The sequence below is a fragment of the Panthera uncia genome (genome assembly GCF_023721935.1).
Source record: "Panthera uncia isolate 11264 chromosome C1 unlocalized genomic scaffold, Puncia_PCG_1.0 HiC_scaffold_3, whole genome shotgun sequence".
Lineage (NCBI taxonomy): Eukaryota > Metazoa > Chordata > Mammalia > Carnivora > Felidae > Panthera > Panthera uncia.
This window is the reverse complement of record NW_026057584.1, coordinates 32,768,213-32,795,936: the sequence shown is the minus strand read 5'-3', so window position 1 is coordinate 32,795,936 and position 27,724 is coordinate 32,768,213. Positions and strand designations below refer to the sequence as shown.

Below are 27,724 nucleotides of genomic sequence, written 5' to 3'. Positions count from 1 at the left end.
CGGACGCTGCCTCCCAACCCCCATTTCTTTCCTCCTGCCTCTTCCTCCCGTCACCTCCTGACCCTCCTGCTCTCTGAGCAACCGCGGGTCCCCGCCCCCAACCGGGCCCGGGTGGCGCCTTCCGCGCCCCGCCTCGGGGCCTTTTCGGAGTCCCACACAATGAGGCCTACTACCCCTCTCCCAGGACTGCTCACGCGGGCCTCGGGAAAGCAGGCTGGAGAAGGTGGAGGTTAGGTGTCTGGAGGAGGGTTGCTGAGCTTCAGGACGCGCCACCGTCGCGGAGAAGTATCCAGACGCCTGGGCGGGAGCGCCCGGTGTGTGGTCCTTTTAGCAGCCACGAGCCCCAATTTTTAGGTTTTTTGTTTTTGGTTTTTTGGTTCTTTTTGTTTTCCCTTTATGAGCCCCATTTTATCTTCCATTTAGAAAGGGAAAGGCGTCCTCCCGTACATTCTCAGACTACGCTTTTTGACTTTTGGTGTTGAAGTTACCCAAAGGCCTATGTCTTAACTCTCAATGGTCGGGAGAATTACTCTAATTAAATTTAGTTGTTTCACTGTGGGAGGATGGATGGAGAGATACTATCCAGATTTCAAAGTCACTTTTTAAGTCGTTCGCCAGAAAAGCTGCAAGAGGGGGACTTCAAGAGAGAGCAGTTTAGAATCAGGCAAAACTGGATTGCAGAATTTGTGGGCTGAGCAGTATGTGCAGGTGAAGACAACTAAAGCTTTCCTTTACCTTGCTTAAAGATGTGCTACAATTAAGTAGACACCTGGTATTTAAATCACCCATAGACTATGAGAAAGTATTTACACAATTGTAAGTGAGGAACAATCTTTTATTGGAAAGTAATGATAATGAAAGTAGGACTATTTTCAATTCACTCACCTTTTTAGAATGCGGGCTCTCGAAACTGAATGTTTCAAGTACATATTAAATCTCTGCCACACTTGGGTCACTGTGAGAATTAAATGCCACATAGTAAATGTTAGCTATTATTACCATCACGATCATTTACATGTCCAGTTTGACTGCTGAATAAGAGAATAGTCTCGTGGTTAGAGGAATAAAAAAAAAAAACCTCTATGCTGAAATCCTAGCTTGCAAATAGAAACTGTGGTCATTTAACCATGTGATTCATTGTAATGGTGAGAATGATATGCCTTAAATAAGTTAGATCACGTGAAGCTTGAACACTTTCTTAACTGAAGTGTTGCTCTTCGTATTTTCTGAATCTGGTAGTCGTGGAAAGAAATTTGACAGTTTTAAACATTCTCCTTTAGTTATAAGTGATTTTTGAGTTACAGCAGTAAAATTGCCTGAATTAAAATTCATAGGGCCTGAAATAATCTTCAAATAATTAGGTTCTTTTTCAGATAATTTTTTTACTATTGATAAAGTATTGTTTAAAATGTCTTTTAAAAACATGCAGGGGAGCCTGGCTAGCTCCGTTGATGCAGCATGCAGGTCTTGATCTCCGGGTTATAGGTTGTAAGTTAGAACCTCAGGCTGGGTGTAGAGATTAGCTAAAAATAAAATCTTAAGAAAAACAACAGCAAAAAACATATAGTAAGATTAATAAATTTTGGTGATTGTTATTTTGAAATTTACCGTAATAAGAAAGTACAATACCTGATGGTACAGATTGATCTTAATTTTAATTGAAAAATATGACCAGTAAGATACAGAACCTAAGTATGCTTAATAAGATAAAACTTCAATTTGCCAAGCAGAAATGTTGAATTCACTAAAATACATGTCTTCATTTGAGACCTTCCTTTGGTTAAGGAAAATTGTAAGTGTTTCAAAGCAACTCAACATCCACTATGATGGCTTTGGTGTTTTTTCAGTAGTGACTTGTATCATACTTGGTGTTCCCTCCATGCAGTACTTAGGGTAGTTAATGCTTTTACTTTGATTGGTCTTTTTACATTTTCTTTAATGTTTATTTATTCTGGTGGGAGAGAGGGACAGAGCTCAAGAGGGGAAGGGCCAGAGAGAGAGAGGGAGGCACAGAACCTGAAGCAGGCTCCAGGCTCCGAGTTGTCAGCACAGAGCCCAATGCGGGGCTCGAACTCAAGAGCTGGAGATCATGACCTGAGCCGAAGTCTGACGCTTAACCATCTGAGCCACCCAGGTGCCCCTGAGTGTTTTTCTTAGAACGTTAACTTCAAGCTTTTTGTTCTTGATGATTTACTACATGATTCATTTACTGTGGTCCTTGTGAAGACATATTGTTATCTAGAAAATCACAGCTTAGAAGATTTGTGTCTCTTTATTATAGGTTTCTTTTTTCAACATATAATGGCATGGTATGGTATGATCTGAAGACTGTGTATGGGCTTTGCAGTGCAGTTTGTTTTTTGGGTTTTTCCAGCTTAGTTTTGAATCTGAGCTCTAATGCTTTCTGTGATTTTAGGCAAGTTACTTGACAGCTTTGGCTTTCTTCTCTATAGAGATAAAGATCCAACTGTTACTGTGAGGATTAAATGAAATAATCTGTATAGCTCTCAAAAAGCATAGAGGTAAAAAGAGGTATTATTTACAGGGTAAGAAATGGGTAGATACCAAGATTATAGGCAAGTTTATAGAAGAGGGCAAACCTTAAGTAAAAGAGACATTGTGAACACTAGCTTTAAATTTGTTTAAGTGAAAAGTTAAAAATAGGTTATTGTTTATACATATTTGCATACATTTAAATTTTTGACTTAACACATTATAACTTTCCAAATCCACCTTTAAAAAAATAAATTGTTCTATCAAATATTTGTGAACTAGGAGTCTTGATTTAATTTTTGATACCACTGATTCATAGTAATTTTATATACATCATAAAAGGAGCATAAAAAGAGCATTCATTTACTTTAAAAGACAAGAATAATTTTATTTTCTAAAGGACTTTTGAGCAACATTTTTTAATGTTAATAAGTTACAAGATCTGGCACCGATATTGAATATATTTCAAGATCCTTTAAGTCTTAGGATGCTAACAAGGTACCTAGAATTAGGAAAATCTTTTAAGACTAAACTAAAAGTGGTTTCATCCTTCAGTTACCCTGTTTGGGGATTTATTCTCAGGCAATTGGTTTTAACAGATACATGTTAGTATGCAAAAGTCTTGGGGCGCCTGGGTGGCGCAGTCGGTTAAGCGTCCGACTTCAGCCAGGTCACGATCTCGCGGTCCGTGAGTTCGAGCCCCGCGTCAGGCTCTGGGCTGATGGCTCGGAGCCTGGAGCCTGTTTCCGATTCTGTGTCTCCCTCTCTCTCTGCCCCTCCCCCGTTCATGCTCTGTCTCTCTCTGTCCCAAAAATAAATAAAAAACGTTGAAAAAAATTAAAAAAAAAAAAGTCTTTAGAGGAAACTCAACAAAATAATCAGTTGTTAAGACAGAATTACCTCTAAAGTTTCGAATAAAATTCCTGTTGAACAAAATCAAAACGGTATCCCAAATAAGGTCCACAGAGATATGAGTGACTGCAGTCTGAATAGTCTTTTCCTCTCTGCCATGCATTCAATATTTATAAACAACAAAATTCCCCCTTTCCCTATAAAACATCAAACTTCTAATTTAACAATTTTCTTCCTAATCTTTGCTTTTGGTATAAGGTAAAATCCACTTTTCTAACATGATGTGAAACATTCTAGAAAGCAATTTGCCAGCAAAATGTGTGTGCTCTGAACTCCAATCATAAACTGTGTACACATGTAATACTTTATTCTTTGTTCTCTTTATATAATCCCAATACTATTTGCTTAAGAACTAACTTTGTCAAATCAATTCCATGATTTTATAGAGGGTGTAGTTTGGGGAGGGGGACCTTTATTCTCAAGCTTTTATGGTTACAAAAAGTGCCCTGTTAGTAAATATTTCATGGGAGAAATGTACTTTACTGGAGGTCTTTGTTTTAGTAGTAGGTATAGAATGTGAGTTGAAACAAAACCTTAGTCCAAATCCCTGATTTGGACTGAGGAAACTGAATCAGACGTTAAGTCATCTACCCCTGGACACATGCAGTTATCTGTAAAGTCAGTCCTGATCTTTAGTTTTCTTCAACTGAGTCAATTGATGGTTCTGCTGTACTAGGCTGGTTACGGTTGTTTTATAATAAAACCTGCATAACAAAATCTAGTAGTTTTCTTTATGTGTAGAAAAAGAAAATATACATTGAATACCTTCTCATTACAGAAAAAGTGCTGCTGTGAAGACATAATTATAGCTCTCACACAAATGAAGCCTATCATGATTTAGTGTCCCCGAAAGGAAGAACTTCAGTGGACAAGAGAGGGCATTTCTGGCAATAGTAGAATGCTTGAGGCCTGAGTTTAAACTTGAGCGACTGCCTGAAGGTAATACTTTTATTTCAACTAATTGAAAGTAACAGCTGTGTAAAAGTTTGTACCTATTACATATTAATGAAAAGTCAAATTGCACTTTGTATATAGGTATTTCATTCTATTTGTATTTACCAGTTGGAAGAAAGCATTTTATACCTAGCTACTTGATATCTTCATCCTTAAAAACTTCACTTTGACATAGTTAATTGAAAGCCATGGATGATAATTTCCAGCATGTACTGACATTGAAGTTAGTTGGGAAAATGTCACCCTGCAGTTGTCAGGGTTGAAAAGTGTAATGCAAAGTGATGGGGCAAGTAAGGGAGGAAGGAGTAATACTTTTGCTTCATTCAGATTTTGTCTTTTGAAAAGGATGTCAGTAACATAGAAATGTACTTTCAACCTCTGGTTCAGTAGTAGGTTAGTCAATAGATACTGACATCCATTTTTCCATGTAGAAACTAAGTAGTATTTTCCCAATGTAACACAAAAAAACTTCCTTAACCTATCGTGTAGATGTACATACTGAAAGGAAAATCTTGAGTTTTGAGTTCCCAAAAGATAGTATAAAAAGAAATTATCTTTGGCAAAATCTCAGTGTGAGCAAAGCCCTGAAGTAGGTGGTTTATGTTTGACAGTGTTCCTCTGTTAACAACATCTCCACCACCATCCTGTCCTCTTTCTTCATTGCAGCGTTTAGCTTAGACCTCTGCAAAATCCCTTTTACATGTTCTGAGCTTCAAGTGTACTTGCTTTCTCATCTCCAAATTAAACTTTGCAGGGTAGCTGTTCTTAACTTTTCTTAAAGGAAGAAAGCTATCCTTATATAAATTTACACAAATTTGTTAATGGCTGATACTCTGTCCAGAGTTTTTTCTTTTTAACAGAAAATGCTTATTAACTCCAGTGAAAATTTCAGCTAGGGTAAGAGAAAGTAAATAAAATGAAAAAAAAAAATAGGCCAATAGCGTTAATTTGTAATGGGATCAGGGCAGCTATTAGGAAACTGGGAGTAAGTTTTTAGAATTCTTTCCCCTAAACTATTTGCACTTTGCACTTCTTCTTCCCAAGCTCCACTTTTGAATCTATTTGCAGAATGTTTTCTCAGTGACTGCAGTGCCTGCAAGATTAGAACTCTAGCTTTTTCATGGGATCAGAGATGTTTAGATTGTTTACAGGAGGGCTTTGGAGCTTTAGGGACTGACTCTAATTGAATTTCAACCAAGAAAAGTTGAGAACAATAATGAACAAAGAATTTTTTTTACCATCTAGAATTTGTTAACCTATCAGAAAAAAGAAAAAAGATTTAAAGCCATGACTAATGAAGGAAGGAAGGAGTTTTGTTACCTTGAAAGAGTTCCTATAGTAATAATAAAGAGTAGGCTTTGGGATCAGCACCTGTTGGCTTGAGTCCTTGCTCAGCCACTTAGTGTATTTGTAATCTTGGGAAAGTTACTTCATTGCCTGAGTTTTATTTCCTTTTATGTAAATTGGAGCAAGTAACTGAATCACTTGCTGGGTTGTTGAAAGGATTGTTGAAAGGATTATATAAAATGACAGATAGAAAACACTTAGCATAGTGTTTTACCATAGTGCTCAATAATTGATAACCTTGAGCAGTGAGCCTCAATTTCCTTTTCTGTAAAATGGTGATAATAGGTTCTACATCACAGAATAGTAGAGTGATTATTAATAATCCTAGCTAGTAATTAAGTATAATAAACATTCAATAGACATTAAATTTTATAGCTACGACAAATTCATAATCTTCATCTATTTTGTCATTGATAGTGCTTCATATTTAAACTCAAAAAACTCTCTAAAATTTTTTTTTTTAATTTTTTTTAACGTTTATTTATTTTTGAGACAGAGAGAGACAGAGCATGAACAGGGGAGGAGCAAAGAGAGAGGGAGACACAGAATCTGAAACAGGCTCCAGGCTCTGAGCTGTCAGCACAGAGCCTGACGCGGGGCTCGAACTCACGGACCGTGAGATCATGACCTGAGCCGAAGTCGGATGCTTAACCGACCAAGCCACCCAGGCACCCCTCTAAAATATTTCTTAATGTTGATGTCATCATATTTAGCCAGTGAATATTTCAATATATTTAATTTGCTTTAAAAAATTAAATTGTATTCTGGACACCAGTTATTACAGTTTTAATACATCTCTCAGTAGGACTTCATTTTCAGTTGAATCTAACATAAGAATTTTCTTTTTGAATAGTATTCTTTTATTTTTCTACTCTATACATTGGAAGTCAGTCAATAAACAATAAATGAATTAAAAAAAATTTTAATGCTTATTTATTTTTGAGAGAGAGACAGAACGCGAGTGGTGGAGGGGGTAGAGAGAGAGAGAGGGAGACACAGAATCTGAAGCAGGCTCCAGGCTCTGAGCTGCCAGCACAGAGCCCGACGCAGGGCTTGAACCCACGAACTGTGAGATCATGACCTGAGCTGAAGTCGGACACTCAACCGACTGAGCCACCCAGGTGCCCCAACAATAAATGAATTTTAAACATTATCAGGATAATCAACTTTTAAAAACAAAAATCTTAGAACTGGATGGGATCTTAGGGATCATCAGGACCAACTCTTCATTTTAAAGAACTAGAAATTCAAGTTCAGAAAAGTTCAGTTTGGATATTTTTCATCAAATCTAGACTGACTCTATGTACTCTACTACATTTATGAAATGTGTAAATTTTTAAATAATACTGAAATGAGAGTGTATTAGGCATCTTAAAGTATACAATTTTAAAATTTTTTCAAAGACTATATAGAAAAGTATATTTAGAAGTTTAATACTGGGGCACCTGGGTGGCTCAGTCGTTTGAGCATCTGATTTTGGTTTAGGTCATGATCTCACAGTTTGTGAGTTCAAGCCCTGCACTGGCTCACTGCTGTCAGTGCAGAGCATGCTTCAAATCCTTTCTTCCCCTTTCTGTCCCTCCCCTGCTCACCCTCTCTCTCAAAAATAAATTAAACCTAAAAAAAAAAAAAGTTTCATACTAAGCCCAGATAAGTTTTGATTATATCAATTAGATGACTGGTGTTTAACAGATCTTTGCCCTAAAGAATTTGGGGCACCTGGGTTGCTCTGTCCAACTCTTGATTTCAGCTCAGGTCATGATCTTGTGGTTCATGGGTTCAAGCCCCGCATTGGGCTCTGCGCTGATAGCACATAGCCTGCTTGGGATTCTCTGTCTCCCTCTCTGCCCCTCCCCTGCTTGCATGCTTGCATGTGTACGCTCTCTCGCTCTCTCTCTTTCTCTCGGTCTCTCTCTCTTACTCAAAATAAGGCTTAAAAAAATGGGGTGCCTGGGTGGCTCAGTCGGTTTGGGGGTCCGACTTCAGCTCAGGTCATGATCTCACAGCTCATGGGTTTGAGCCCCACATCAGGTTCTATGCTGACAGCTCAGAGCCTGGAGCCTGCTTTGGATTCTGTGTCTCCCTCTCTCTCTGTCCCTACCCTGCTCATGCTCTCTTTCTCTCAAAAATAAAATAACCATTTAAAAAAAAAAAAAAAGAACCAACGGGTTTATATTTAGATAGGTGAAATTTTGGCCTTCATTTGCATGATTATAGGTAGGAAAAATTATTTATTTAACACTGAACAGTGTATTGGGAACTGCATGATACCCTTTGCATACATTATTTTATTTAATCTTTATAACAACCCTGTGAGGTAGATGAATATTATTCCTATTTTGCAGATGAGAAAACTAAAGCTCAGGGTGGTTAACTAATTTGACAAATAAGCGTAAAGTTGATTTTCAAATTCCTACCATATAACTACGGAACAGTTCAACTATTTTATACAGTTTTACTAACAAAACTCTGTTTTTATTTGAAAATTTAATGAAAATATATTTTCTTGTATATCCTAATTCCAACATTGTCCAAATTGTGGTAACTTAACCTAAAGTTTCAAGATAATTTTGGAATTCATGTACTGTTATTTGTTATTGGCTTTAGTTTACATTCTGCTTTTTTTTTTTTAAACTAAAGGACTTTATTTTTTTGCATAGTTTTAGACTTACGGAAAAATCAAGCAGGGTATACAAAGATTTCCATATTCTTACACTGCCCACTTCTTTCCTCTACCTGCTAGCACGCAGTTGTCTCTGTTGCTAGCATTTCGCATTAGTGTGGTACATTTCTTTCTTTTCTTTTTTTTTTTTTTAGGTTTTATTTATTTATTTTGGAGGGCTTGAGCTCACAACCCTGAGATCAAGAGTTGCATGCTCCACCTACTGAGCCAGCCAGCCAGGCACTCTTAGTGTCCTATATTTTATAAAGTTAATGAACCCATATTGATATGTTATTATGAACAATAGTCTAGTTTACATTAAAGTTCACTATTTGTGTTGTATATTTTTATAGATTTTGACAAAATCCATTTCAAAATGTCATGTATCCACCATCAGAATTGTTTCATCACCTTGGGGCGCCTGGGTGGCTCAGTCGGTTAAGCGGCCGACTTCGGCTCAGGTCACGATCTCACGATCCGTGAGTTTGAGCCCCGCGTCGGGCTCTGTGCTGACAGCTCAGAGCCTGGAGACCGTTTCAGATTCTGTGTCTCCCTCTCTCTCTGCCCCTCCCCTGTTCATGCTCTGTCTCTCTCTGTCTCAAAAATAAATAAACATTAAAAAAAAAAATTTAAAAAAAGAATTGTTTCATCACCATAAAAATCTCTCAACCTCTGGCAACTATTGATGTTACTGTGTCTATACCTTTTCAAGAATGTCATATATTTGGGGTGCTTGGGTGTCTCAGTCAGTTGAGCATCCTACTCTTGATTTCAGCTTAGGTCATGATCTCAGGATTTGTGAGTTCCAGCCCCATATCAGGTTCTGTGCTGACTGTGCAGAGCCTGGTTGGGATTCTTTCTTTCCCTCTGTCTCTGCCCCTCCACTGCTCGTGCACTCTCTCTCTCAAAATAAATAAACTTAAAAAAATTTTTTTTTAAATGTCATATATTTGGAATCATATAGCCTTTTGAGAGTGGCTCCTTTCACTTATAAGTATGTATTTAAGGTTTCTCCATGTCTTTTTGTGGCTTAATAGCCTTTTTTTTTAATTGAAGTATAGTTGACATATAATAGTTTCAGGTATATAGCCTAGTGATTTGACAATTAAAAACATTGCAAAATGCTTACTGTGATAAATGTAGGTACCATCTGTCATACAAAGTTATTACAATATTATTGACTGTATTCTCTGTGCTGTACTTTTTATCCTCATGACTTTTCTGTGGGTGTGACTTGTTTTATAACTGGAAGTTTGTATCTTCCAATTCCACATATAAGACAGGTCACAGGGCATTTGCTTTTCTCTAGCTAGCTGTGTATCTTCTTTAGTAAAGTGTTTAATTCAAATATTTTGGCTACTTTTTATTGGGTTGTTGTCTTATAATTAGGATGAAACAGTTCTTTACAGAGTTCGAATACAAATTCCTTTATCAGGCATGTGTTTTGCAAATATTTTCTCCCAAACTGTCATGAGCAAAAGTTTTTAATTGTGATGAAGTCCAATTTGGAGACTTATATTTCATGCTTTTTGAGTCATGTTTAAGATATTTTTGCCAAACCCAGGCACCTGGGTGGCTTGGTAGGTTAGGCATTCAACTCTTTTTTTTTTTTTTTTAACGTTTATTTATTTTTGAGACAGAGAGAGACAGAGCATGAACAGGGGAGGGGCAGAGAGAGAGGGAGACACAGAATCTGAAACGGGCTCCAGGCTCTGAGCTGTCAGCACAGAGCCCGACGCGGGGCTCGAACTCACGGGCCGTGAGATCATGACCTGAGCCGAAGTCGGATGCTTAACTGATCAAGCCACCCAGGCGCCCTGGCATTCAACTCTTGATCTCGGCTCAGGTCATGATCTTGCAGTTTGTGGGTTCAAGCCCCACATCAGGCTCTGTGCTGACAGCGCAGAGCCTGCTTGGGATTCTCTCTGTCTCTCTCTCAAAAATAAATAACTAGACTTAAAAAAAAAGATATCTTTGCTAAACCCAAGGTCACAAAGATTTTCTCATATGTTATCTTCTAGAAGTTTTATAGTTTTACAGGCCATGATCCATGATTCAAGTCAATTTTTTTTAATATGGTTTGAGGTATTGGTCAATGTTTATTATTTTGCATATAGCTATTGTTTTAGCTGCATTTGTTGAAAAGACTGTCCCTTTTCTCTTAAGTACCTTGGCACTTTTATCAGAAAGCAATTGACTATATGCATGGAGGTCTGTTTCTGGATTCTTCTATCTCATTGATCTATTTGTCTTTACACTAATACCATACCATCTTGATCATTCTAGCTTCATAACAAGTCTTGAAATCAGGTAGAATTCCAAATCTGTTATTCTTTTCCAAAGTCGTTTTGGCTGTCTTAACCTTTGACTTTTCATATGAAGTTTAGAATCAGTTTGTCAATTAAAAAAAAAAAAAAGGCCTGCTGGAATTGGGATTGGGATTGTAGGCAATTGATTGTAGATCAGTTTGGTTATTTTAACAATACTGAGTCATCCCTTCCATAAACATGCAGTATGTAACTTTTATCCTTTTAGGTCTTCTTTAATTTCTCCCATCTAAGTTTTGTAGTCTTCAGTGCATACATCTTCCATATATTTTGTTAACTTTATCCCTAAAATTTTCATATTTTTTATGCCATTGTGCTATTTTAGGTAGTTGGTATCATACTGTATTTATACAAAATTCTAACTTAGTCTCCACATTGGATTTACTTAAAGCCAATGACATACTTCATTTGATGAGATGCATTATTTTTATTATATGTTGCTGGATTTTGTTCACTGAGATTTTATTTAAGGCTTATTTATATGTTTATGATTGTTTCAAAATACTCTTATTTCTCTTTAGATATGGTGAGGTCAATGAATCAGGAGGTGATTGCCACTGAAAATTAAGATAGTTTATTACTCACAGTTCCAAAGAAGAGGGTAGGCATGCCACATAGGGCCACAAAAGAAAATATCAAGGTCAGTAGCAGGCACAAAGAGAGAAGATATCAAATCCTGGATATCATCACATGATATAATTTCATCTACAGTATCATTCCTGTACCTAAAAACACACCAAAAATTTTTTAAATAAATCTCTAGTCCACATTCATATTTTCCTGACTGCCACATATACATTACACACACACACACACACATACACACACATGTATATACTTATATATGTATATGTTTTTTTCTTTTTGGTAATAAATTTAAAAAGCTGAGGTGAAATTCATGTAACTTAAAATTAATCATTTTAGATGAACAATTTAGTGGCATTTTCTACATTCACAGTTTTATGTAAATACCACCTCTATCTAGTTCCAAAATATTTTCACCAACCCCAAATAAAATCTTGTGCCCAATTGACAGTTTTTCCCTATACTCCTCCCACCCCCCAGACCTTTGTCATCTACTAACCTGCTTTCTGTTTTTATGGATTTACCCCTTCTGGATATTTTTATATAAATGGAATTATGTAATATATGACAGTTTGTGTCTGGCTTCTATCACTTAGTATGTTTTTGAGATTCATCTATATTGTAGCATGTATCAGTACTTCATTCCTTTTTATGGCTGAATACCATTTATAAGGACATAGCACATTTTATTTATCTGTTCATGAGCTGATGAAAATTAGAGTTGTTTCCACTTTTGGTTCTTTTTTTTTTTTTTTTTTTTTTTTTTTTTTTCATTTTTTAACACTTACTCATTTGAGAGAGGGAGAGCACGAGGAGGGAGGGACAGAGAGAGAGGGAGACACAGAATCCGAAGCAGGCCCCAGGCTCTGGGCTGTCAACACAGAGCCCAATGCGGGGCTCACACCCACAAACCGTGAAATCATGACCTGAGTTGAAGTCGAAGGCTTAATCGACTGAGCCACCCAGGTGCCCCTCCACTTTTTGGTTCTTATGAAAATTGCTGCTATGAGCGTTCGTGTACAAATTTATGTTTGAACACTGATTTTCATTTCTTTGGGGTATATACCTAGAGTGGAATTGCTGTCATATGGTCATTCTATGTTTAACTTCTTAAGGAACTGCCAAACTTTTGCACAGCACCTTCACCATTTTACATACCCATCAGCAATGCACGAGGGTTCCAATTGCTCTATATCCTCATCAACTCTTGTTTTCTTTTTTAAAAAAATATGTGGTTGGGGCACCTGAATGGCCCAGTCAGTTGATCATCCAACTCTTGATTTCGGTTCAGGTCATGATGGCAGGGTTGTGGGATTGAGCCCCACATCGAGCTCCCTGCTGAGCATGGAGCCTGCTTGGGATATTCTCTCTCTCTCTCTCTCTGTCTCTCTCTCTCTCTCTCTGTTCCTCTGCCCCTTTCCACCACTCGTACGCATTCTCTCTTGCTCAAACAAAATAAATATAGTTATTCTAGTGGGTGTCAACTGGTATCTCATTGTTGCTTTGATTTGCATAATCCTGATGACTAATGACCATAAACATCTTTCTTTTTTTTTTTAATGATTATTTATTTTTGAGACAGAGGGAGAGTGAGCACGGGGAAGGGGCAGAGAGAGAGGGAGACATAATCTGAAGCAGGCTCCAGGCTCTGAACTGTCAGCACAGAGCCCCACGTGGGGCTGGAACTCATGAACTGTGAGATCATGACCTGAGCCGAACTCAGACGTTTAACCGACTGAGCCACCCAGTCGCCCCTTCTCTGTTTTTTTTTTTTTTAATCTTAAAGTATCTTTCTCTCCCCCTGCTTTGTGAAACAATAGTTTTGAAGGTATATAATCATATACTGATTATCACTTTTTTTTTTAATTCTCATGACTTCCACCATTGTTGCTACTGAGTAGTCTGCTTTCTATCTAATGTCAGTACTCTGTGGGTGATCTGATCACTCTAGCTACATTTTAATTTTTTTTTGTTTATTTATATGAGAGAGAGTGAGCTCCCTGCAGGGTAGGAGCAGAGAGAGAGAGAGGGAGATACAGAATCCGAAGCAGGCTCCAGGCTCCAAGCTGTCAGCACAGAACCCTATGCAGGGCTCAAACTCACGGAACCGTGAGCCGAAGTTGGACCTTGACAGAGCCACCCGGGCACTCTATCTCTCTGGCTACATTTTAGATTTTGCTTTCTCTTTAGAATTTTGTGCCTTTACTACACTGGGTGTGGATTTCTTCTGATTTATTTTGGTACATTTTGTGCTTTATCTGTGGATCCATGTATTCAGTTTTGAAAAATTGATAGCCATTATCTCTTCAAATATTCTCTGATCCATTTTCTCTTTTCTGTTTTTCTGAGACTCCAGTTATAAATTTACCATGCTTATTCTATTTTTCCTAGTTTTAGGTCTCTCTTTCATTTTTTTTATCTTCTGTTTTTCCTATGATGCATTCTGGGTAATTTTTTAAAAATCTGCCTTCTAATTTAGTAGTTCTTTCTTCTGCATCTAACCTTCTATTTAATGTTTCCAACTTACATTTTTTTTTTTTTTCCTGAAAGTTCTGTTTGGTTCTTTTTCATATTAAACTTTTCAGTCTCTTGTTTGTTTATTCCTGTGATTCACTCATGTTTATTTCTTTGAACGTTAAATGATAACTTTATGTTCACTATTAGATTGTCCCAATACTTGAAGTCCATAGGGAGTGTCTTTGGTGTTTTTGGCACTCTGATTATAAGCTTATATTTAATATTAATGTGTAAGGAAACTAATGCTTTGGTTGGGTTTGTGTTCCTCCAAATAATAACTCTATTTGTTTGTACTAGAAGCCATGCTAAACTATTGTCTCAGGACCTTTCAGGTTCCTAGTCCTATTTTGGGAGTTTTTGAGTTCTTCTCCCCCAAGAGCTGCTTATCTAAGCCTGGGTTTCCCAACCATAAAACCTGTGTATTAGCACTGCTCTTGCAGAAATTTTCCTCTTTGCTTGTGCTTATTACTTGGGTTTTAGCTCATAGCTTTTGCTTTTTGTTTTGGAGGGGGAAGAGACATAAGGGAGAACAGGGAGTGACCTTTGATTTTTGTTACTTCCTATAGTAGCTCCGTGTAGCACAAAATATTTTGTTTTAGATCAACTTTGTATTTTTTTGTTTTCTAGCAAGAGAGCCTTCTATATTATCTAATCTGCTATATTGCCATTAGTGGGGCTTTCTTTTTATTTTATTTTATTTTTTTATTTTTTTATTTTTTTTATGAAGTGTAGCTTTTTATTTTTTTATTTTTTTATTTTTTTTTCAATATATGAAATTTATTGTCAAATTGGTTTCCATACAACACCCAGTGCTCATCCCAAAAGGTGCCCTCCTCAATACCCATCACCCACCCTCCCCTCCCTCCCACCCCCCATCAACCCTCAGTTTGTTAAAAATATGGAACGCTTCACGAATTTGCTGTCATCCTTGCGCAGGGGCCATGCTAATCTTCTCTGTATCGTTCCAATTTTAGTATATGTGCTGCCGAAGCGAGCACTTTATTTTATTTTATTTTATGCTTTTTAAATTTTTTTTTAATGTTTATTTTATTTTTGAGACAGAGAGAGACTGAGCATGAATGGGGGAGGGGCAGAAAGAGAGGGAGACACAGAATCGGAAGCAGGCTCCAGGCTCTGAGCCATCAGCCCAGAGCCTGACGTGCGGGGCTCGAACTCACGAACCGTGAGATCATGACCTGAGCTGAAGTCGGACGCTCAACCGACTGAGCTACCCAGGCACCCCTCTTTTTATTTTTTAAACCATTCATAAAACATATTATTCTGAAGTTTTATACGTATCATCTAAAAAATTAAAAACAGAACAGAACCAGAACATTATAAAATAGAATTGCTCTTACTTGAGAGGTAATTACACGTTTTTGAAATTCTTGTAACAAGTTAAATTAGAATACAAGTGATAATTTAAAATCTTAAAACGAGAGACAATTTTAAGATATAGTTATATATTAAAAATAAGACTGATTTTTAGCCTATTACATTTTATATTTGAGTGGAACTATTTATAATATTGTGGAAATATTAAATGGCAGACCTTGTAGATTTTCTGAAATGTTTAATTTTACAAATATATATGTGGATGCTATCACAGAAAAATAAGTTTTCAGTGTGTTCAAATATGTACCAACTAAGTCTTAACTACAAGGTATAAGTTTATCTTATTTTTAAGAGAACATTTTGGGGGGGGTGGAAATGATTTTATTTATTTATTTATTTATTTATTTAATATAATTTATTGTCAAATTGGTTTCCATACAACACCCAGTGCTCATCCCAACAGGTGCCCTCCTCAATGTCCATCACCCACTTTTGCCTTTCCCCCACCCCCATCAACCCTCAGCTTGTTCTCAGTATTTAAGAGTCCCTTATGGTTTGCCTCCCTCTCTGTAACTTTTTTTTTCCCCCTTCTTCTTCCCCATGGACTTTTGTTAAGTTTCTCAGGATCCACATATGAGTGAAAATATATGGTATCTTTCACTGACTGACTTATTTCACTCCGCATAATACTTTCCAGTTCTATCTGCGTTGCTGCAAATGGCCAGATTTCATTCTTTCTCATTGCCAAGTAGTATTCCACTGTATGTATAACCCACATCTTCTTTATCCATTTGTCAGTTGCTGGACATTTAGGCTTTTTCTATAATTTGGCTATTGTTGAAAGTGCTGCTATAAACATTGGGGTACAAGTGACCCTGTGCATCATTACTCCTGTATCCCTTGGTAAATTCCTAGCAGTGCTATTGCTGGGTCATAGGGTAGATCTATTTTTAATTTTTGAGGAACCTCCACACTGTTTTCCAGAGTGGCTGCACCAGTTTGCATTCCCACCAATAGTACAAGAGGGTTCCCGTTTCTCTACAAACTCTCCAGCATTATAGTAAGAGAACATTTTTAAAAAGTTTTTGTTTGAGGAGAGAGAGAGAGAGTGCAGGGGCGGGGTGCAGAGAGAGAAAGAGAGAGAGAATCCTAAGAGAGAGAATCCTAAGCAGGCTTCACACTGTCAGCATGGAGTCAAGACTTGGAGTTTCAACCCACAAACAGTGAGATCATAACCTGAACCGAAATCAAGAATCCAACACTTAACTGACTGAGCCACCCAGTTGCCCGATAAGGTATAATTTTAAATTAGGGTTTAGGATGATTGAATTATTATATATCCTGGTTGTTATGGTGGTTACATGTGTTAAAATCCATAGAACTACACACCAAAAAAGGAAAAAGTTCAATTTAATGCATGTTAATTTAAAAATAACATTTTCAGGGACCTCTGGGTGGCTCAGTCGGTTAAGCATCCTCCTTCGTCTCAGTTCATGATCTCACAGTTCGTGGGTTCAAGCCCCACATCAGGCTCTGTGCTGACAGCTCAGCTCTCTCTCTCAAAATTAAAAAAATTAAAGTTAAAATTTAAAAGTTTAAAAAAATTTAAAGAAAAATGTGTGTGTTCTCAAGATTCTATGCAGTTTATTTTAGAAGTTTTTCAATGATAGTCTTAACTAGTTTCATTTTGTCCTTACTCCAATTTTGAGACTTAAAACATCATTTCTTTTAGCTAATAGAGAATCCAGTATTCATTATGATATATTAGGCCAGGGTTTCTGAACCTAAGCATACTGACATCTTTGTTGTGGGGCTGTCCTGTGCATTGTAAGATATTTAACAGTACCCCTGGCTTATATTCTAGTAGCACTTCCCTGTCCATTTTGACAACCAAAAATGTTTTCAGACACTGCCATATGTCCTCAGGGGACAGTAGTGTGTGTGTTTGTGTGTGTGTGTGTGCGTGTGTGTGTGTGTGTGTGTGTGTAGAGACAAAATTGATACCAGTGCTAACCACTGTATTAGGCCTGACTGGCTCAGAATTTTGGGAATATATATTTCTTAATTTTCAAAGCTTGTCAAGCCAGTATTAAGTGGTATGATGTATATTATGGTAAGAGCTATGTTTATATAATCAATATTTATACCAAAACATCTTTTCTAAAATTATCTAATGGTACAGTAGGGCATTCCCAATTCATAAAATTAAGACCTTTATTTGTATTAAATCTTTGTAAAATGAGAATTTTAGAAGTATTTGAAAGGGTGAACAGTACCTGTCACATAGCAACAATCTTATAAAAAGTACATGAGTGTTATTAAGGGTAGGATGAGGGAACTATACAAAGGTAATTTTTGCTCTGTCTTGAATGTATTCTGGTGCCTTGGCAAGTCATTTAAGGAAATGTTTATTTTCTTAATCTATAGAATGGAAATGATTTAACCTAAATTGTATGGGGTAACACCATAGGGGAAATGAGAGATTTAGTTAAGACAAACATTCCATAAAAATATTAAGTGTTTTAAACAGATATTTAAATTTTTTCAGCTATTAAATAATAAAAGAAAATGGAATTGAATATATCAGCATGGAACAGTCTAATGATTCATTAAGAGTCAACCATAATGATTCTGAAGAATCAAAAACAGATTCTCAGGTATTTGAGGTAGGAATTCAACGGGGAACTTTTTTCCATTACATTTAACAACTTTTTAATGGGTAAGAAATAGTGTCATGTTTAATATATTCACAACTGTTAACATTTATCCACAATGCTATCATATATTTGATTTAATAATATAGAGCTTTACTCAAAGTAATATATTCATAAAGATCTATATATAAAGAAAAATATGTTGAATTACATATCAAGTTGTATTCCCATGTACAACTTTATTTCAGTAAGATTGAAATAAAACATAAAAATCAACAATTTCACTTAAAAACTGCTTTCTATGTTAGTCTGTGTGAATTGACAACTCTTACAAAAAATAAAGAGGATAATTAACTGAAAATGAATCTTTCCATTTTTATTATAACATGCTATTTTACTTTAAGTTTTAGTATAGTTAACATACAGTGTTATATTAGTTTCAGGTGATTCATATAGTGATTCAAGAATTTCCATACATCACCCAGTGCTCATCACGACCAGTGCACTCCTTAATCCCCATCTCCTATTTAACCCATCCACCCACACTCCTCCCCTCTGATAACCATCAGTTCTCTATTTACTAAGAGCCTGTTTCTTGGTTTCTCTCTCTGTCTCCCCTCTTCCCCTCTCCCTCTCCCTTTCTTCCTTTGCTCATTTGTTTCTTAAATTCCACATATGTGTGAAATCATGTGGTATTTGTCTTTCTCTGACTTATTTCTCTTAGCATTATCCTCTCTAGCTCTACCTATGTTGTTGCAAATGGCAAGATTTCATTCTCTTTATGGCTGGATAGTATTCCATTGTGGATATATAGCATATCTTCTTTATCCATTCATCAATTGATGGACATTTGGACTGTTTCCATAGTTTGGCTATTATAAATAATGCTGCTATAAACATAGAGGTGCATATATCCCTTTGAATTAGTGGTTTTGTATTTTTGGAGTAAGTACCCAGTAGTGTGATTACTGGATCATAGGGTAGTTCTATTTTTAACTTTTTGAGGAACCTCCATACTATTGTCCACAGTGCCTGATAAACATTCTATTTTATTTATTTTTTTATTGTGACATTAGGGGCAACTGGCTGGCTCAGTGGGTAGAGCATGTGACTCTTGATATCAGGGTTGTGAGTTCAAGCCCTGCATTGGGTGTAGAGATTACTTAAAAATAAAATCTTTAGAAAAAAAAATTTTTTTTAATTGCGACATTATGTTTTACAAACACCCAAGTGTTTTTTTTCTCTTTGCAAAAGCATCTAACCTGTATGGACTCCAGGGATCCTTCCTTTGGACAAAATGGTTCTCCTAGAATTTTACCCATCACCTCTCATGAAGTAGATAATTCACTCACATCAAAGAATATACCAGGGACCCTGACTCAGACACAGACTCTTTCTACAGAACAATTCCATCTAGTGGACCAAAATGGGCAGCCTATTCAATATGAACTTCAGTCATTGGGGGATTCTAATGCACAAATGGTGAGTATATTTTATAAATAATAAGTTTTACCCTATTTAGCAAATGTATTAACCTTACTAATTTCTTGAAACTTGACTTACATTGCTTTGAAAATACTATTTCTGTGACATTCATTTTTAAGTTATGTGAAGATTTTAAAAGATTTCCTTTTAGAACTACTAACAGTACATTAAACCAATACTTCCCAGCCACTATGTCTAGGCATGCTGTGACTTTGAGATTAGTTGGAAATGTGTCATAACCTGTAACTAGTGCCAGAGTTTACATGTAACTTACATTTATTTTTGTATATACATTTGAATTCAAGGTTATTGCTTTATCCACATCTCAGTCACTAACTTGCATGCCATGTGCCACTGTGCTTTCTTGAAGCAAAAGAAAGCTATGGAAGTACCAATGATATACTGGCAATCAGACATACCTTGGTAATGGGCAGATATGTGTGTGTCATGTGAATAACAATGTATAAAGATGAAATTCCTGCTTTAATCTATTAGCTAAAGTATTTATGATTAAGTTTATAGTTTGAGTAGAAGAAATAAAAGATGGTTTTGATTGAAATGAGAGAATTACTGAGCAAAACTTCTCAGTTGCTCTCTGATTAATAAGAATATCCTTATATTAGTAATAATGTGAAGAATAATGAATTTCTTGTTTACCTGTATTTTTAAAATTTTCTACAACGGGTATAAATTTCATAATAAAAATTATTTTAAAAATTATAGCTTCAGTTATAAATTATACCACAGGTGAGCAACCATTTTACCTAAAATTAATCCCTGTTTTGATTCTAGTCTGGAGAATTCTAGAGTTATTCTATTTCTATTGTATGAAGGGCTATCATTTTATACATGGTAGTTGTCTTAAACACATTAAAGTCACTTATTTGAGTCTAAAAAGTGTTAGAGTTCCCATTCTCTTTGTAATTGTATTAAACTTTCTGTACAAAATGATCTTAAAGATGATTTTACATTGTTTGGGGTAGGAGATGATAGGGGTAGGAGAGAGTTACCTGAAGCTATGAAATAGGAAACCCATAGCATGAAGCATGGAAATAAATGTAAGACACATAGAGTATAAGGAACCAAAGATTAGAAAGTGGTGATGTTTTGGGAAACTTAGTGGAGCTTTTGGGGGCTTTGTTTTAAATAGATTTTAGTTTTTAGAGCAGTTTTAGGTTCAAAGAAAAACTGAGCAGAAGGTACAGTGATTTCTCATAAAGCCCCTGCCCCTACACACACATAGTCTTACCCATTTTCAACATCCCCCACCAAGTGGAGCTTTTTTAAAGAAATGACTTTTTTTATATGATTTTTTTTAATGTAGAAGTTAATCAAGGAACTAGTAAAGCTTCTGTAGTGGGTGAATCTGTAACATATGAGGAGGCTTTAAAGTGAAGCAGGGAAAAAAAAATAAAGTGAAGTAGGGATGGTATTTTGGATTTATTAGGAATATTGTATAGTACACAAAGAACCCAGTAAATATGACTACTTATTAGCCAAGGTTTTCTGATAATATTCGTGATCTGCCTCAAATAGAATGTATTGCAACAGATGACTTTTCAAAACGGTTTTGTTTTCATAGCAAAGATTAAAGATAATTGACTTTTTTTTTAAATAGGAAAAGTAATATTGTCACCATTATCAAATTACATGAACTGAAAATAGTTTTTTAGCTACCGGGTAGAATAAGCTAAGAGGAGGAGGAGGAGACTCTTCTCTACCATGCATAGGAAATATATTTTCAAAATTAAGAAGATATTCCACAGATCATTTTTTTTTAAGTTTATTTATTTTGAGAGAGAGAGCAGGAGCACAGAGGAGGGGCAGAGAAAGAGAGGGAGAGAGAGAATCCCAAGCAGGTTTCATGTGGTTAGCACAGAGCCCAACATGGGGCTCAAACTCATGAACCGTGAGATCATGACCTGAGCTGAGATCAAGAGTCAGACGCTTAACCAACTGAACCACCCAGGTGCCCCCCACGATTGTTTCAATTATGATATTTTCATATGATTAAATAAATTATAAATATATGTGTTTTGTTAGGATTTAGTAATAACCACAGCACTATTCTTTTCTAAGAATAAATGAAGTATTTTTCACAAATATTTAATCTCATTTAAGGAGGAAAGTCTTTATTTTTAAAATAACATATACCTTATTTTACTTTATTTTGTTTTTTAAAGTTTATTTATTTTGAGAAGGACAGAGAAAGCAAGCAGGGGAGTGGCAGAGAGAGTGGGAGAGAGGGAGAATCCCAAGCAGGCTCTGCACTGTCAGCACAGAGCCCCGTGTGGGGCTTGAATCCATGAAACTGTGAGATCAGGACCTGAGCTGAACTCAAAAGTTGGACACTTCACCAACTGAGCCACCCAGGCTCCCCTAAGGAGAAAATAATTTAAAACCATGTTATTACTGTTGCCTTTTAAAGTCCACCAGTGTTTTTGTATTATTTTTGCATTTTTTTAAGTTGAATAACATGATCAGATAATGGGAAGCAGTAGTTGTTTGAATTTGGGTTTGAATTTCAACTCATCACTATGTAACTTTGTGTTATTTTGCATGAGTTGTGTAACCTCTTGTGACAATTTCCTCAAGTATAAAATGTATATACTTCATATACATGTGATAAGGATTAAATCTGGTAAGGCATGTAAAGTCCTGCCATTTTGTATGCTCTCAACAAATGTAAAGCAATTATCATCATCAGACTTTACAATTGCTTTTTCATAATGAATTGGTAAAAGGTATGGCAAGATATCTTTCTCTCAAGAAACGATAAACATTAGGAGAGGGAATCAACTACTACTCTTAATTTCTGGGTAATGTTTATGACTATATTTAAAGCATTCTACCTTGTTGAAGTTTTTTTTTCCAATTTAATTTTTTCTCAAATTAAAATTTTTTCAATTGACCCTCTTGAAATTAGGACTACAGTCTCTCTCAGACATCAGCAATGTTTTCATGTTTTATATAGCAAAAAGGCAGTCTTGGAAAGTGGGTTGTAATGATTATGAAGAGTTACTTGTATTAGGGAGAACTGAGGCTAGTGGACTTTGGGTAAAAGAATAACACTATGTCAATAGAAGAGTGGTGTGTTAGGTAATAGAGTTTACACGGTGTCCCAAAAGTCTGGAAATATAGGATAAACTTATTTTCAAATAATGTATTAGTTTTATGTTCAGATGATAGGCGTAAAGTGTTTTTCTTCTGCTTCAAACACCCTTTTCATTGACCTCTAAATTTGAGACAATGGATTCAATTGTTAAATTGAAGGAAAAAAGTAATAAATCTATGATTTTTCCTATATTTTCAGACTTTTGGGGCATTCTATGGTATTCCTCATGGGCCAAGACAGGATATATATATATAAATTCAGAGATATAAAGATAAATTCTGTTTAATTAGACATCTAACAAGGTACTGTTTTTACATGTGACAAATGATTACCACACAAATAATTCAAACACATAGGGATATAATACAGTAAGTAGAAAAAAGTAAATATATTAAGTCCAATCAGAGCCTTGTTCATATTACTAAGTAATTAGACCTCATCCAAGTGTAATAATTAAGAGCATAAGTGGTTAAGATCATAGGACATATGGCTAAATTGCCTGTTTTGAAACTTGGCTTTACCACTTATCAGGTGTAAGACTTTGGAAAAAAATTTTTGTGTACCTCAGTGTTTTCATGTATAAAATGAGGGAAATAAATAGTAACCACCATGGAGGTAGGCATGTCTTTAATAATTTATTTAAGTAATAATTCTGTCAAATCATTGCTGGCTTATGCATTTCATTTTTTTTTTAATGCTTCCAAGATGATTGTTCCTAGCCCATCAGAAAATGGACAGGTGCTGCATGTAATTCCATCTACCCAGACAGGAATGGCACAAGTAATTATTCCTCAGGGGCAGCTTGTGGATGTAAATAGCCCTCAGGGTAAGTAATGTTGGGATATAGGGGATTTTAGAATGTTTTAAAAAATGTATATTCCAGAAAATCACCTCATGAAAGTCAGTGCTAATTGGTCTCTTTGGGTAAGATTTTGAACTGAATAATTAGAAAAAGTTTCTTAGCCCAAATAAATTTCAAGTTCATTTTTCAACCCCTGTCTAGGTTAGCTGTCTATTTCATTTTGGAATTCTATGAAGCTGGTTGACTCTTGCTTCCTTCCAAATGACCAGTGAGCATAATAAATTCTTCTTAGTTATAATAACAGTAATAATAACAGCAACAATAACAAGAATATAATGTTAATAGCTACTGGAGAAATTTTTACTTTTGTATTTTTATCGATACTTTTGTTAGCCATGTGACTCATTACTCTTTTGTTTAACTATTCTTTTCATCCTCTTTGCTGTTTCCCTCTTTGTTCCTTCAGATTCAGAAAGGAGAATCATGCTCCCCATTTTTTTTAATTCTTTACCTATTTGGTAATATCCCTGTTAGTTCTTGTCTTTTGCTTCCCTTCCTTTTCTCTTTTCTAACACCATAGCTACACTGTTTCATTGTTCATTCATAGCTAATGATTTAGAGTAGATATTTTTACCTTAGTGTTATGATTCTTTGTCTTTGTTAACAGTTAAAACTTAGAGAAAAGAAAGTTTGCAGAAAAAAAATAAACATGGTTTAGAAATGAGTTTTATATTTTCCCATTACATTATGAAACAATTAACATAACAGTTCTACCACTTTTATATCCTAGCTGTTCAATTTAAGCTTCAAAAACTTAATTATAAAATTTCAGTAGTCAGTATTATAATTTGAAACTAAACAAGTTTATTAGAGAAATTCTCAATAAAGCGTTATAAGTTTTGTTATCTTTATCTTTAGAGCACATCTTGCCTTTCCTATTTCAAATGTATGAGTTCTAATTAGTTACCTTGTCATTGTCTTCTTCAAGATATTGATGTTGCTTTGTTCTTTTTATTGCTGTTAAGATGTCTCTGAAGAGAAACCCGGTGACAGAAACTTACCAACCATAAGAGTGGATGTTCTAGCAGACAATACCAGTAATTATACTCTTCATCCACAAGCATCCCTCACATTGCCCAAAAAGACCGTGGCCAGGTGAGTCAGTGGGAGAGAGAAGTTCATCTTTTGAATTCATCATGGAGATCTTTTTTGAAATTACCACATCTAAAGCTGGCTGGCTATAAAAAAGATCAGAAATTCAGGAAATAGAATAAACATTAACCTAATTATCAAATATCTTTAATTATTTTAATGGCATCTTGGCAACAAGGAGGCTATCCTAGAAGCTATAGTGTCTGAAGTATTACCTTTCCTCAGTGACACTTGCCCGTTATCTTTTGAAGCAATCTGAAAATATCTGACACTCATAGGGTTTTTAGAATTAAAAAAAAAAAGAAAGAAAGAAATATCCATTCTAGTTCCTAAAATCATCTCTTATGCATTTAATTCCTCTGTGGTAAAGTGTTTAAATGTTTCTTATTAATATCTATTTCAGCTTTTATTTTTGCCTTAACATTGTTTATAATAATTTAGGGAAATATAGACATAGGTTTTGTATTATTTATATTCTTTTAACTGTTTATGAAAATATTAAAAATTAACACAATGTTTATGACATTTAGTCTTAGAACTTGACATAATATGTTAACTCTTAAAAAATCAGGTGAAGATGTTTTATTCATTTTTTTGTAAATGAAAAAAAAAATTATATAATGAGAAGACAGCAAAGTAAGCATTGAGGGAGGTATATAAACCACTTAAATTTATTGGGACTACAGATATTTGGAAGAAGAAACTTAGGCCTTTGCTTTAGCAGCTAATAAGATGGTAATGTTTAAAGAAAATCAATACATCCATCACTCTATCATTATTATTACAATTTTTTAAAGATTTTATTTATGTATATATGTATGTATGTAAGCAAGCAAGCTCTACACCCAATGTACGGCTCGAACTCATGACCCTGAGATCAAGAGTCACATGCACTACCAACTGAGCCAGCCAGGTGCTCCTATTATTACAGTTTCTTTTCTTTTCTTTCCTTTTCTTTTATCTTTAAGATTATTTATTTTGAGAGAGCGTGCATGAGCAGGGGAGGGGTAGAGAGAGAATCCCAAGCGGATTCATCTGTGGAGCCAGATGCAGAGCTTGAACCCATGAGCTGAAATATCATGAACTGAGCAGAAATCAGGAGTCCAACACCCAACCGACTGAGTCACCCAGGCACCCCTACAGTTTCTTATTGATGACCTCAATATATTGTCTTTAACACTGGCTAAGGGGATAAAGCAGTTGAATGTCATGTGTGTTTGTGTGAATGCAACTTACAATATGTGTTTATATATGTGCATATTCCTCCCTTTTCCCAGAATGCTTGAAGAGCCCTTTCTGGCTCCTCTCCAGCCACTTTCTTCTAACACACCTATGTGGGCTTGCCGTCTTAGGAGCTGTGAGGTGAGTTAAAGATAATCCTTACCTAGATTCACTAAATTGATTGTAATGCATCCCCAAATGTCCACTTTTGAGTCCAACTAATGGAGACTATCTGTTCTGTAATTTTTGTTCATGTGTATGCTAACTCTGATCTCACCTATTCTTTTATTCCTTAGAGATTTTAAGCTCTGTTGAAACAGAGATCATACATATCCCTTCATGCTTCACTATCATGTCTTCTCTTGCAACTCTTTTCCTTTGTCTTATAAACTTCACTATCATGTTTCTCTACTTTTTATCTTTTGACCATTCCTTCTCTTTCTTTGCTTGCATTTATTTCTTTTCATGTTCTCAATGGAAATTCTTTAAGTTAAACTGTTTGACCTTATTTATCTACACTTTATCCTTTGAACTGCTGATCAACTTTACTAACTTCCGACTCTCACTTCTATAAAAATGATTTCCAAATATATATCACTGGTCCTTTAATTGTTGCCTTGCTCTTGTCTCAGATCTCCAGCTACTTTCTTGTAGCTTTACTTGAGTTTCACTTCGAATTCACCATATACTAAACTTAAATTACCATATCACAACTAGCTGTACTTCCTAAATCCCTTGTCCCTGTAATGACAAATACCATTTCTTTAGACATTCCAGCACAGTATTTTAGACTAATTTCTTTCTTTCCCATATTCAAGTAATCACTTGAGTCTCACAGTTTTTCCTTTAAAACCTCTCTCTTCTTTTTGTGAGGCAGTTGGGGCTGCCTCTTCCACAGATCTTTATTTCAAACTCAATTACAGTAACAGCCTTCCCTCTAAGCTCGTTGACTCTTCCATTTCTGGACCCCACTGTCTAGTTTTCTAAAACTACCTGGCTTTAAATATTGCTTTCATTATTTTTTCTCACTGCCCAACAGGTTCAGTGTTATTTTTTCCATATCATTTACCACTATACATAACTTTTAAGGTTTTTCATTATCTGGTATTACCTTATCTTGTCCTATTTTATTTACTACTTTTCCTCTACCTCATGTTTTATTCTTGTTAGCCTACTCTTCCTACTTTGTACAGACACTTCAGAATCTTTCTTTAACTCTGCCTTCACTTGTCTTTATTTCCATTTCCTAATATGTTTTCTTTTCTTCTGTTTACCTTTGTAACCATTCTTCAAATCCCAGTGCAAGTTCTATATATCTTTTCTTTAAATAATCTAATGATTATTTTAGCTTTTATATATCTCTTTAAATTCTTTGGTATTTATCATTACCATTATTTTTTTAAAAATATTTTTTTAAAGTTTATTTGTTTATTTTGAGAGAGAGAGAGAGGGCACAAACAGGGGAGGGCAGAGAGAGAGAGGGAGAGAGAGAACCCCAAGCAGGCTCTACATAATCAGCATAGAGCCCAGTGTGGGGCTTGATCTCACAAACCATGAGATCTTGACCTGAGCTGAAATCAGGATTGGATGCTCAACCAACTAACTGAGCCAACCAGGCATCCCAAGAAAATTACTTTTTTGTTGTTGTTGTTAACTTTTTTTAATGTTTATTTTATTTTTGAGAGAAAAAGACAGAGTGTGAGTGGGGGAGGGGCAGAAAGAGAGAAGGAGACACAGAAATCTGAAGCAGGCTCCAGACTCCAAGCTGTCAGCACAGAACCCAATGTGAGGATCGAACTCATGAACCTCAAGATCATGACCTGACCCGAAGCCTACCGCTTAACCATCCAGGTGCCCCATCCCAACGAAAAAATTTTTTTTTAATTTTCTAATGCTTATTTATTTTGACAGAGAGAGAGTGAACAGGGGAGGGGCAGAGAGAGAGGGAGACACAGAATCCGAAGTAGGTTCCAGGCTCTGAGCTGTCAGCACAGAGCCTGACTTGGGGCTCAAACTGACAAGCTGTGAGATCATGACCTGAGCCGAAGTCGGACACTTAACTGATTGAGCCACCCAGGCACTCCCAGAAAAAAATCCTAATAGTCAAGTATAACGATGTGATCTATTGCAATGATTAGGACATGTTTACTGTTGTTAATTTTC

The 27,724-nt window shown here is 35.8% G+C and overlaps 1 protein-coding gene and 1 non-coding gene across 12 annotated transcripts in view; one reads left to right on the top strand and one right to left on the bottom strand.

Moving 5' to 3' along the window:
* CARF (calcium responsive transcription factor) overlaps nt 1-27,724 on the top strand; it is an 82,999-nt gene that overhangs the window by 202 nt on the left and 55,073 nt on the right. For 5 of the 11 annotated variants that reach the window (XM_049615144.1, XM_049615141.1, XM_049615143.1 and 2 more), the window contains exons 1-7: nt 46-708; nt 4,184-4,344; nt 17,681-17,798; nt 19,041-19,268; nt 23,092-23,212; nt 24,214-24,343; nt 25,618-25,702. In XM_049615144.1, coding sequence (XP_049471101.1) covers nt 17,721-17,798; nt 19,041-19,268; nt 23,092-23,212; nt 24,214-24,343; nt 25,618-25,702 — 642 coding nt within the window. In that variant the 5' untranslated portion in view covers nt 46-708; nt 4,184-4,344; nt 17,681-17,720. Of the gene's footprint in view, nt 1-45; nt 709-4,183; nt 4,345-17,680; nt 17,799-19,040; nt 19,269-23,091; nt 23,213-23,389; nt 23,457-24,213; nt 24,344-25,617; nt 25,703-27,724 lie in introns of those variants that run through there. The other 6 variants (XM_049615145.1, XM_049615140.1, XM_049615147.1 and 3 more) reach the window with 6 other exon arrangements.
* LOC125912053 (U6 spliceosomal RNA) lies at nt 14,690-14,795 on the bottom strand. Its single transcript, XR_007454604.1, has one exon. It is a non-coding gene; the product is annotated as a U6 spliceosomal RNA (small nuclear RNA).